At 39.9% G+C, this 12,554-nt stretch overlaps 1 protein-coding gene across 4 annotated transcripts in view; it reads left to right on the top strand.

Moving 5' to 3' along the window:
* FAM135A (family with sequence similarity 135 member A) overlaps positions 1-12,554 on the top strand; it is an 88,515-nt gene that overhangs the window by 9,121 nt on the left and 66,840 nt on the right. For 2 of the 4 annotated variants that reach the window (XM_065681443.1, XM_065681447.1), the window contains exons 2-3: positions 6,200-6,285; positions 9,881-10,001. The exons of 1 other annotated variant lie outside the window; for it this stretch is intronic. In XM_065681443.1, coding sequence (XP_065537515.1) covers positions 9,925-10,001 — 77 coding nt within the window. In that variant the 5' untranslated portion in view covers positions 6,200-6,285; positions 9,881-9,924. The remainder of the gene's footprint in view (positions 1-6,199; positions 6,286-9,880; positions 10,002-12,554) is intronic. One more of the 4 variants, XM_065681445.1, reaches the window with a different exon arrangement.

The raw sequence follows: 12,554 nt of genomic DNA, 5'->3' as shown, positions 1-12,554 counted from the left end.
GTTCTATATTTCCATAGTTTTTAGATTTTTCTTTTGCATTGAAAATCAAAGAATCAAACTTTTAACCTAAATTTATTTGCTGTAATGCTTGTCTTGAATTGTTTTGTGAAAATGCTAGGAAGCTGGAAGCCAAACCACAGGGAAAAACATGAAATAAAGGATTATGTTTTTAAAGATGTCATAGTGTAAAGCCAACCCCAAATCAGCTGACTTTATATTAGGTTTGTAACATTAGGTGTTGTAAAATAAAATAGGCTTTGATACAGGACTCCCATGGGTTTCTAAATTAACTTTAATCTGCATGGAAGTCCTACGGGAGTCACTGTTTTTCCATCTTGGCCCATCCAGCCTATCGCCACAGGTGATGCTAGTGTAGGAACTACTGAAGAAGTGGTTTTGTGACTACTGATGCTGCATCAGATTTACTATCAGGTTATCTCCTAATGTAACTTTGATGAGGTGGGCATGCTATCACGTTTCTTAATAAGAGTACACAATATATCATTTGTGCTGACTTAATGCCTGCTGTAGGAGGAAAGACAGTAACTATTTGGCATAAAGACAAAATCAACCTGTCAAATCTGAACTGTTTTTACCATCTTGTCAAATCATAACCTCGGAGCAGGTATTGGAACTCAACTCTGTAAATTGTGCTGTTCTATTTACAGAGGACAATAATACAGAATTATTATATATTAAAAATAATCTGCTGAGTGTACAGTTAGATTTGTTTTTTATTTCTGTTGAAATCAGACTACTTATTTTGCAGTAATTTTGCTTGAGGCGGGAGAGAAGTTGTAGCAATTTTCTTTTGAACACTGTTCTGATTCACAAAATATGGCACAGCAATGACAGTCGTTGCAGATGTTTTAATGCCAAGTTCATCCATCCATGGGAGAGTTATTTTTCATTTGATGGCATTGCTTGGGACATGGAATTCAAAGAGACACTGCATTCTTACTTTGTATAAGTAGGAAAATGAAGTATATTTAAGTATAGTAAGAGCCTTAATATTTTATGAAGAACTTATGCAGTTGGGCAGAATTGAAATTATTTTAGTAAACTTTCCTCTCCTACTTTACTAATTCTTACCTAGCACACCTTTCATAAATTCTTGAGATTATGAGGTGAATGTATTAAGCTATGCAATTTGTTCTTTAAGCCAACATACTACACACCTTGCAATTTATTTTCTTTTTAGTTTACTAAAGATCATTACATTTTTTTATGTAAAGTTCCAGAAGACTTTTTTTTCAGAATAGATCATTAGGAAAAGACAGTTTGATTACATGAATTGAAAATTATAAGCAAAATGTAAGTAATTAGTTGATCTGCAGATGTATTTCTAGTTACATCACTTCTGCTTTAGTTAGAGGTATTTATCTTTCATCACTGTTGTTAAAGTGGCTTGGTAGTGAATGGACAACTTAACTGCTGATTTACACTGTCCACTCTACTTGGTAGTAGTGCATTTGGTTTTCATCAAAATGCTGCATTTTGGCGGTTTTCACTCAAAGGCAGTCACATTTGTGCCAGTTATTTCATTCCCTTTTAATTATAGCTTTTAAAATGTGTGATTTCTTTTTAGGGGAGGGCTTTGTAGAAGGCAAATAAAGCATGCAGTTTGGTTTGCTCATGTTCTGTTTCCTCTTTCTTCGTAACGTGCTGTTGAAACCATTACTCAATTCAGGCTAATGTGGAAGAGGAGGTGGGATCTTGAAGATGATGGGGTTTTTGTCTAGTGTAAATTGGTGGCTGAAGAGAGAAAACACAGAAGTTAGTGTCCATACTGGGAGTTAAAATACACAGGCCAGCTAGCATGAGGTCTGTTTTGCAGCAGCTGGCCAGTTGCTGTGGATATAGCTTCATCATACATGCAGGATGAGTGATGTTTTTTTTTTTTTGCCTAGTCATGGGCCCATGAAAGGTAGGGGATTATTGTGGCCAAGGGTGAAGAACACATGAGAAGGAAAGCAAGCTTTTAACTGTGCTGCTCACAGAACTTTTCATGTTAAACTTTTTAATGAAGAAGCTTAGAAATAACATGTCGTTTGTCAGACAGACAAAGACCAATGCTAGGGTAGAAGGGAATAAGGCTAATAAATGTTCAAGATGAATTATTGAATTACATACAGGATCTATTAATAGGGGAGGAAAAAAGACATAAATGCAACATATTAATGACTTCCATGCTCAGTGGGAATAATCAAGTTGTCAGCTTAAAGTAGTGAGTGTGTTGTTTTTATCAGTATGCTGCATAGATGACCAGTTATTGGTGCTAAATTTAAAGCAAAAGTAGGAAAATTTGAGTTTTAATGCTTTTTAAGCTGGTTGTTTATCTAGCCCATTAAAATGTCATAGATACCTTGCATTAGTTTTGTTAGAAATGGTGAATCAAACCTTGTAGTGGCTGTCTGGGAAGTAATATTAGGATTAGAGAACCAGGCAAGAAGAAAATAATAATAGTTGAGTTTTGCCCTTAGCCCATGAAATTAGGTCATTGTTTAACCATATTTAAGTAACTGTGGTTATTTACAGTCATATAATTATTTATAACTGTGAAGCTTTAAAAAGAATGTAATTAATGATTCCAGATATAAAGTAGTCTATTCTCCTGTCTTTTTCTGAGTTGTGGTCGTGTTGCTTTTTAAAATTGGGATAATGAATTGAAGAAGGTATCCTGGGTATTCCAATTTAAGTTTGTTTGTTTGTTTGTTTCCTTGGTTTACAACACTGTTTTTGCAATCCAGAATTTAATTAGTATTTCTTTTCTACTCCTTCACCTTTTTAATTATGGAGAACTAGGGTTTATTTGTAGTGCTGGAGAGCTCTACAACCAGAATGCTGTGATACCGGGTGCTGCACAGCTGTGAAAGGATTTCAAAGGAGAACAAGACAGTTATGCTTGATGCAGTAGTCCAGGCTGTCTCTGCAGGGGATGCAGAGAGAGAGGTGAAATGATCAAAATAACAGGCTGGTTCTTTGCAGCACCATGCTGAACTAATGCATGCAGTGAATTATGCTTTTTCAGCCTCACAGTAACTTAAAAGACAATACTAGCTTGGGTGAGTTTTAGCTATATGGATAGATGGAATATATTTCCAATCACATGCAGAAATACTTGGCAGGTCTTGTGTGTGGTCTTGCCAAAGTCTGTGAGAACCCAGAGAAAACTAAATGAAAATTACTGTCTAGGTTTACAGTCAGATTGTGCCATTGTGGGTGCTCAGAAAGTAGCTGTTAAGCCTTGCAGGTCAGGTCAAGAACTCTGTTTTGGCCTGACACTGAGTTTCAACTGAAGGCTGTGCCCAAGAAACAGCTAAAATTGGAAGTGAAGACAGTTCTCAGGTGGAGGGACAAACCTATGAGTCATTGGCACAGAGGTGGATGGTGGCTGAATTTGTGTTGGCAAGTGCTGGGTCTCTGGGTCTAAAGAAGAGGACAGGGAAGAAGAGATCAGAGGTGGAGCTGCACAAAGCTTCTACAGCAACCTACAAGAAAAAACTATCTGAAGACTGTGTTAAATGAGCAGCTAGAAGAAGACTGGGGGAAAATAAACGTCTTGTATTTTCATTTACAGGATTCTGTATTTTTGCTTTTGACTTCTACTAAATATAAAATATTAAAACTAAGGCTGGAACAAGTTCAAATACTCAGCATTTTGCATGTTTTCTCTATTTTTCTTTTAAAAAGGTACTTAGTCTTTTTTAAAAGAGAACTGGTGTGACACAGGCTGTTTTGCATTGTTAAACAAATGGAATGAATGTTGGTGCCATTTTGATGCAGCATTATGGTATCAGGATATTACTGGAGCATTATTGATAATTTGTGGTACCAAAGATGCAATATCACACATCACATGCACTAGTGACTTCTATTTTTAAAAATCCCAGATAATGTATTTTTTATGCTCCACTTGCTCTGTCACCATCTCTCTGAAGCTAAGGCAATGCTAGTTTAGTTTCATGGCTTGCCTGCACAGGCTGAGATAGGTTTTGTGTTTGTAATTCTCTGAAACTTACAGAAAAGGATGCAGAGTTTCTCTAAGAAGGCCTAACTAAGCATTCTCCTTTCTGTCCAACATCTAAGGGTCATCAGAAAAAAAAAGGATACTTTGGTTGTTTTTCAGGGTATTTTTTAAATACCCTAATGGTTTAAGAATACTGGGGAGATAGACTGATTCTTAACAAACAGTTCTAAGGCAGTGGTTTAGCAGAAGCTTCAAGGGGAGTTTCAGAATGTTAGGTGGTGTTGGTCTTCCTTTAATGTTTGCTCTGAGAAAGTGAGTTCTTGGTTTTAGAGCTCTCCCCCTTGTCTCTTGAATTTCATCTCCTGAGTAGAAAGGAAATGAGATTTACCAGCAGAATTTCATCTGACCTATTGTAAGTTGTCTCCTCCCTGGTAGCTATATAGACTGCATGGGAGCATGAGCTGTGTTTGAATACTCAGGCCAGAATATCCTCCTGCCTCCTCATCACTACATTGCTTCTGGTGAGCTGAAAGACACTCTGGAGATCACAGAATCTACTAGGTTGGAAAAGACATTTAAGATCATTGGCTCCAACCATTGCACCAGGACTGCCAAGACTACCACTAAACCATGTCAGTAAGAGCCTCATCTACACAATTTTTGAACACTTCCAGGAGTGGTGATTCCACCACTTTCCTGGGGAGCCTGTTCCAATGCCTGATCACCCTCTCTGTGAAGAAATTTTTTGTAATACCCAATCTAAACCTCTCCTGGTGCAGTTTGAGGCCATTACCTCTTGTTCTGTCACTTGTTACTTGGGAGACTGACACCCACCTCACTACAACCTCCTTTCAGGTAGTTGTAGAGATCAGTAAGGTCCCCCTGAGCCTTCTCTTTACCAGACTAAATAGTTCAGTTCCCTCAGCCATTCTTCACAAGGCACATTCTCCACACCCTTCACCAGCTTGTTGCCCTTCTCTGGACCCTCTCCCTCAGTGTCTCTCTTGTAATGAGGGGCACAAAACTGAACCCAGGATTCAAAGTGTGGCCTCACCATTGCTGAGTACAGGGGGATGATCACTGCCCTGGTCCTGCTGACCACACTATTGCTGATACAGGCCAGGATGCCATTGGCTGCCTTTGCTGCCTGGGCACAAGCTGGCTCATGTTCATCAGCCATCAGTCAGCACCCCCAGGTCCTTTTCCTCGGAGCAGCTTTCCAGCTACTCTTCCCTGTAGCATTGTGTGGGGTTGTTGTGAGCCAAGTGCAGGACCCAGTGCTTTGCCTTGTTGAACCTCGTATCATTGGCCACAGCCCATCAATCCAGCCTGTCCAGATTCCTCTGCAGAGCCTTCCTGTCCTTCAGCAGATCAGCGTTCCCAGCCAACTTGTCAAATGCTTTACTTAAGTCCAGATACACAATGTCCACAGCCTTTCCCTCATCAACCAGGTGGGTCGCCATATCATAGAAGGAGGTCAGGTTGGTCAGGCAGGACCTGCCCTTCACGAACCTGTGCTGACTGGGCCTGATCCCCTGGTTTTCCTGCACGTGCTGTGTGATCGCACTCAGGCTGATCTGCTCCATGACCTTCCCTGGCACGGGGGTCAGGCTGACAGGCCAATAGTTTCCAGGCTCTTCCTCCCCGCCCTTTCTGTAGAAAGGTGTCATACTGGCCAACCTCTAATCCTCTGGGACCTGCCCATTAGACCAGGACTGCTGATAAATGATGGAGAGTAGCTTGTTGAGCTCCTCTACCAGCTCTTTCTGTGCTCTTGGGTGTAACCCCTCCAGCCCCATAGACTTGTATGGGTGGCTCAGGGTATGGGTGACTAGGGGTGTACAAGAGTTCTCTGGGAATTGTATTTTAGAATTCCTTGGTGAAGATGGGGGTAGTTTGTCTGAGCATGGCAGTGTCAGCTTTGCCAGAGCATTGGCTGCACAAGAAGTTGTATTTTTTCACTTTATTTTGAAAAAATAGGTGTCAGACTGCTACATATGCAGAAAGCTGAAAACTGCAGTGCAGGAACTGAGGGCAGGTTGGAAAATGGTGGTAGGTGGTATACACGTATAGTTACTCCAGTAAGGTGGTATACATGTATAGTTACTGGAGAGGACATGATAGGCCTGTTATTGGGATGCAGGAAAAGAGAATGAAGAGCATGAGTACTGAAAAGCTCTAGAGATACTGCTCTTAGTAAAATGTTCTGTTTGTTTGTTTGTTTTTTAGTTCAAGCAGTATGTTTTTGACAGCAATAGTGAAGAACTGGAAGACGGGTTAATTAACATACTGAAATGGAGCATTTACCAGTGGAGGTAAGAGATTCTTTGAATGTACTGTGGTTTGTTTCTTTGCATTGTCTGGCAGTTCCCAACGGGTCAATGGCACTGTTACACAAGTATTTCTCTGAGAACAAAGCTGGTTTAGGAGGTTTCTATAAACCTGCATCCGTCTTTTCATTGCACTTTTAGCTGCTCTGATGCAGCTGCTGTGAAGTGTCACAAAAATTATCAGTTAAAAAAAAAAGAACCAAAACCAGAATCAAGAAACATTTCTACCTTCTGATAATCTTTTAAAATCTGATATCCTATGATCCATTTTGTATTGTTGTCTTAGAAGAGATTAGTTCGGATGACTAAAGAAGTGGTGAGCTAGTGTAGGGACAACATGACCTAGCTAGGATATGTAGGAGGTTTTCCAAGTTAAGAAAATAAATAAACCCCCAGAAGCGTAAAGGAAAGCAGAGGTTTTGGCCCTCAGTATAGGATCAGGTGGCTTTAACTGACATTTGAACTATTGGAGATGTTCAGTCTCAGTGATTAAATATTTTTGAGTATGGAAATGCTGTTGATTTTACATGTTAAGTAACTGCCAAAAGTCATGACACACACACACACCCCCTTGTTCTAACTTGTGTATTAGGATTTTCTTCTCATTTTCATCTTCTGTAGAGATTTGCTGAAGGAGTCTTCTGCTACTTACATGCAGACAGGACAAATGTGCAGTTCAGTAGCTTGGCTTCTGAATGCTAATTATATGCTTTAAAATACAACAGTAAGCTCATTAAGTATTAAAATGAGTGGTGAGGATTTAATGTCATTGAAGTTAGTGAAGTTTAGCTGTAAATTTTAATGGAATCTATACAAATCAATACTTCTACACGTGTTTAACATTTTGTTTGCTTTCAGTTTCTCCTTAAAAATGTTTAATCGTTGCGTAACACTTTCTGTTATATACTTCAGAGAGCACTGTTCTCCTTTGCATTGATATGAAAGACCTTGACAGAAAAGTAGTGATCTGGTTTATATTAGCCCAGGGCAGTAAATGCTCCCCTTCACCCAGGTTAAGATGCATGTGGAACAGGTTCATGCTTGGTGAAGAAAAAGGTCAGCTGGTGGACTGCAGTCCTGGGTACCTGCAGTGGCATGCAGCATTATTTCTGGATGCACTGTTTGAACTGTTGCTCAGTATTTCTTACTAGTTCTGCAGTTGATACTGGAGCAAGGCATGGGTGATGGTTTTCCCAATACTGCTGGTAGTTGAGCAAGGGCTGTGTTCCTGGATTAAAACACACGGTGCTGTGTTGTGCAGGCTTGTGTTTGCTGGAGCATGTGTTTGGTCTGCAGGGGTGGCCTGCCCAGGCAGTTTTTTTGGTGGACTGGCTGGGGATGCCAAGTCAGCTTGACAGAGGGAGGGAGTGGTCCCAGCTAGAGCCGTGTTAGATAGACCAGAAATACCACAAGGTCACTCGACAGCCCTTTGGCAGTAATGCAAGATGTGGCTCTCTCCTAGGGTTTTTTTTCTGGTTCACTCATTCATGAAGTGGACCTTTGATCTTATCTAACAGGACTAGTTCTGGGTTGTTCTGAGTTTTCCTGCTGGGGGCTTGTGGGACCCTGAAGCATTTGGGGGAGTGATTGCTTGGCCCATCAACTCCTTCAGGAGCAGTTTTTCCTTCTGTTAGTGACGGCAGACTGCTCAGGGACATCATGCCACTCATTGTGCTGGGGAGTCAGGGGCATATGATGTCTTCCTCCCTTGAAAATGTAGTTTCATCAAAATGCAAGCAGGTTGAGACTGCCCCATGGCATCCTGTGTTTAAGTCCTTTTGCTTTTTCCTGACTGCTTTAAAGTGGGCTCTTTTTTGAGGCAATGGACAGTTTATCACAGCTTTTATGCACAAGGTTTGTTGCCCAGCCAGTGGGCCAAGGGTTATGGCAGGTCTAGGATCTCTGGATCTCTGCTCAGTGGCAGGTTAGTGTTACATTTGCAGAAGACACATTTGCATTTGGTAGGTGATGCACATGTGAAAATCCATTATGACAATCCCAGAGAATTAGAATGCAGAACTTCTTGAGTCTAGATTTAAAGACCACTGAAGACATCTCTATGCAGTCCTATCAACAAAGCAGTGGAAGAGGGAATTGTTCCAAAGCCCTGTACGTTATCAGGGGCAGTCCTAACACTGCATACTGTAGAAAACTTGCAGCATCACTCATTTAATCTGTCGAAATCCCTTGATTGAAATTTGAATGGTGACAGGATTTTTAGACAAGCTGAGTTAGTAGCATCATCTAAATGCTGTAGTATTGATCTTGCAGTAAGGTCCCTTGATCTGGGTTCTTCATATTGTCGTAACAGCTTCAAAAGCAAAATTAGTCTTATCCTGGTGCCTGTTACTTCAGTAACATACTGTTCCATGGTTTTGTAAAGGGCATGCAAAGCCCTGGTCTCTTAAACCAAGGTCAGAATTAACTTCCTGTTTATAGTTAAAAAAGCTAGATCTGTGCTATGATGCTTGAAGCCTTCTGGCTTCTCTAGAGTGAGTACAGAAAGGTAAATCTTACCTTGAGTTGTGTGCCAAGATAATTTAGTTGGTAGGCTAGAGGTAACTTTGGTTTCAGGTGACTGCTAACTGCTGTGGCACTTTTTTGCCAGCTACTCTTGTTTCAGTCTCAGTAGTACTGCCTGCTGCTTCACAAACACCCAATGTTCAGAATTTTAGAAACTAAAAACCCCATAATCCACTTCAAACTCCAAGCTAAGTTTTTGTTTGCTGTTTCTGCATTAGACCCAAAAGATGGTCTAATGTGCATGGAGCATAGTCTGGTTTAGGTCTTCTGGTTAGCTTATTCTTCAATCCAGATGGTGCTTGTAGGAACTGTGAAGTTTGAAGACAAGTGTTTGCAGAAGGTGTAACCTATTTTATTAATCTAGTTGGTAGTGTTGAAGGAAAAACAGCAGAACTTCGTAAAGTCTGTAGAATTTTAATTTAGGCATCAGCAGGCAGTTGTAAATTAGCAGGAAGGTGCCAGTCTGTGACTGTGAAGAAGGCAGCGAGAGTTAGCACTTTACTACTGATGAAGACTGACTGAAAATGAGCATGTTGACCTCCCTAGATCCTGCCTAGATCTAGCGATCTTCCCTCTAGAACCTTTCCATCTAAAGCACTACATGACCTGGTTATGCACTTCCTCTGTACTGTTCGGCCATGCTGTAATTCAGTTGTCCCTGTCCTCCTGTCAGAGTTGAGGCACTGCTGCCTGCATAGTCATTCTGCTTCAGCAAGGGCTGGAAGGAGACCATGCTCTTTTTCTCCTTGTCAGAAGTAATTTTCCCTTTCCAGCCAACTGCCAAAGTAAATCTGCAGTGTAGAGGTACCGGCAAGTGCCAGGATTATATTATGCTGATGGTGTGTTGTGATACTCTCTGATAGCATTTGATTCCTTTGCAACAAAAACAGAAGTTACTGTGGGCCAGATTTAGTACACCCTGTATTCTTGTTTACCCCCGGGCCTGTGTTTTTAAGGAAGCTGTGCAAAATTGTGTATAGCATTGTCCTTTTTAAGGACCAAACAGGCATTATCCACAGCTTGTGTTCTAAAAAGTTTGGTTTCTGTTTGTTTTCAGTAACTAAGGTGCTGACAAGTTTTGACTTCTTCATCCTCCTAAACATGAGTGAAGTTCAGGCTATGGTAGAATTCTCCGTGGAGCTCCACAAATTCTTCAATGTGGATTTGTTTCAAAGAGGGTAGGTAGTATGTTCTTTCAAACTTTGGTGGATGGCTGATGCTGGAAAGACCTTAATGGGTACTGTCATGTAGCATTGCTTCATGTGTTACTGACTTGTTATAGTAATTGGAGAAATTTTTAGTCCTTACTGGAAAGGCAAATACTTTCTAGGAATTAAATGCTCAAATAATTTCTCCTAAAACTCAAGTTGTAATAGAATATTTTGTTTTGTCTAACTGAAGAAGAAGGAAGCTTTTACCCTCTCATATCTTCATTTCTGTGATCCCTTGTGTTTGAAAACTGACAGGTGTTTCTCTTGAATCTTTAAAAAATGGTGCTGCCCCAATAACTTACTCATTTATCAGTTTGGCAGTGGAGAACTTTACCAGCTTCTCTCTTCCTCACACTGGGATGTGCCTCCACAGTTACAGTTGCATACTGCCTCATTAGACTCTCCTGACCTCCTCTTAGTCAACCTGGTCTCTGAAGAAGGCTTCTTCCCATTCCTTTTATTTGATATTACCTCATTGTTGCCAGATTACTTTCTAAAGTTCTCCTTTTCCGTGGCCACATAGGAAAGAATCCTTTGTAGTTTATTTTTGAATTATTAAAGGTTATTGGTCATCCAGTATCATGGTACATTGCCCTTCTGTCAGTCTTCTAACAGACTACAGTAAAAATACCTGTCAGTGTTGTAGTTCTTAGGATGTTTGTTTTAGATAAATCTCGTTGAGGCTGTGTCAGTGTTTACAGGCAGGAGACAATATATATCAGTGTTGATTTGTGATAGCTTTTTTTTCCAGAGTATCATAGAATAACTTTGCTTAGGAACACTTTAGTAATAAGAAAGTTCATTCTTGGTTTTAGCCTTGTTCTGATTCGTGGTGTGTGTGTGGGTATTGGTTTTGATAGGGTTGGGTTATTTGTTTGAGCTTGTTTTGTTGTTTGGGGTTTTTTTGACAGGGTGAATTGATGAAGGTAAAGTAACTGAAAAATTTCATTGCTTTGGTATGTACATAGTTCCCCACCTAGTATTAACCTTCTGAGGTGGGTTTTGGGGAAGAGTGATATAAATGGTAGGATTGGGAAGTTGCATAAAATACTGTTATAAAACATAGTTAGCTAGCCTCTATTTTTGCCATGTTACTGTTAGTTTTTATCAATATTTTATTAAAGCTAGCTTATCTCTAAATTTGACCTGAAGCTGGTACTGACAGAAGTGATTACCTGTTATGCTTGCCACCATTTGCAGTCAAAGTATATACACCAGACTGTGGCCCCTCTTTAGGGAAAATTGTAATTTTCTCTCTTCATTGGAAGAGGAAGGTTAAGGAAGTGTTAAGACGACTGGGAAAACACTGAAAATGTTCTTATTACTTCAAGAAAAAGCACAGTCTGTTAAACTGTAGCCTTTTTTAATCTCTGAAATCAGTGGGGAAGAAGAGGGTAGAATGTTAACATGGCAGCATGTTAACTCTTAATAGAGAAGAGTTTAAAGAGAAGAAAGTGGTTTTGGTTGTCTTAACTTTACACTTCAAATGATTCCTCAGAAATGTGATTTAGAAGCAAAGCACAGGAGTATAATTACCAGTGTTCTATCTGACATGTTTCTTTTTAGCTTACTCTTTAAAAGGCACTAGATTCACAGGGCAAGTTCAGGGAGGTAGAATGCTGACGTAGTGAGAAACATGACATCAGTAGATACTACCTCTGCTTTCAAGCTGAACCTTTAACTCTGGGCAAGATCCCTTAGAAAGCGATGTTGGGAGGGAGAGGGAGCTCGCAGAATAATTTAAAAGACTGAATAATGTTACTAGTGTGGTAATTTCTGTCAATTTGGGTAAGTTCTAGTATTTTTCTGGGGAACTGTCTTTGTTTCTATTGGAGACAGGATGTAGTATTTACATTATCGGAGGAGCTCTTGGGTGAAGGATTGAATCAGCAGAGCAGGAAGTCTTCAGCTTCATTGTTAGCCTCCTGTTTTTGAGATACTGTAGTATTTAGCATGGTTTCTCTCTCCAAAAGTCAGGTATAGAACTGATTTTATTCTGGGTTTGTTTGGGATTGTGTGAATTCAAGCCTGCCCATTTTAGCATGCCTGTCTCATGGTGTTAGAAGCATTCTGAATTGTGTAAAATAAAATGCAAGTAATCACATCAAGCTCATCAAGCTCCTTTTTAAAACTTAGTTGATTATACAAACTAGCTGGTTAGAGAGTAAGTCCAAATTCTCACTCATGTGATTATTTGATACATCATAATTTCCAGCCAAAATTCCCTTCTGATCAGTTTTAAGTTGTTTTTCGTAACAGCTTTGCCTTATGCTTTCAATGGCTCTGTCAGTGCTCACCCTGATCTATTTTTAAATGTCAGTCTTGTAAATCTTTTATTAAATATGAACTGAATCAGTTTGGTCATTTGAATTTGTAGCACATTCCCCAACCCTTTCTGTAAAGCCCACATATGCCAATATCCAATCAAAACCAGTTATCTTTTCCTGGGTTTGTAACTACTTAAATCTGCCAGCTATTGCATCCCACTGTAACATGTTTCCTTAGATCTGTATCTTTAGT

This window comes from Lathamus discolor, chromosome 5 (assembly GCF_037157495.1).
Source record: "Lathamus discolor isolate bLatDis1 chromosome 5, bLatDis1.hap1, whole genome shotgun sequence".
Classification (NCBI taxonomy): Eukaryota; Metazoa; Chordata; class Aves; order Psittaciformes; family Psittacidae; genus Lathamus; species Lathamus discolor.
This window is presented reverse-complemented; position numbering and strand designations above follow the sequence as displayed.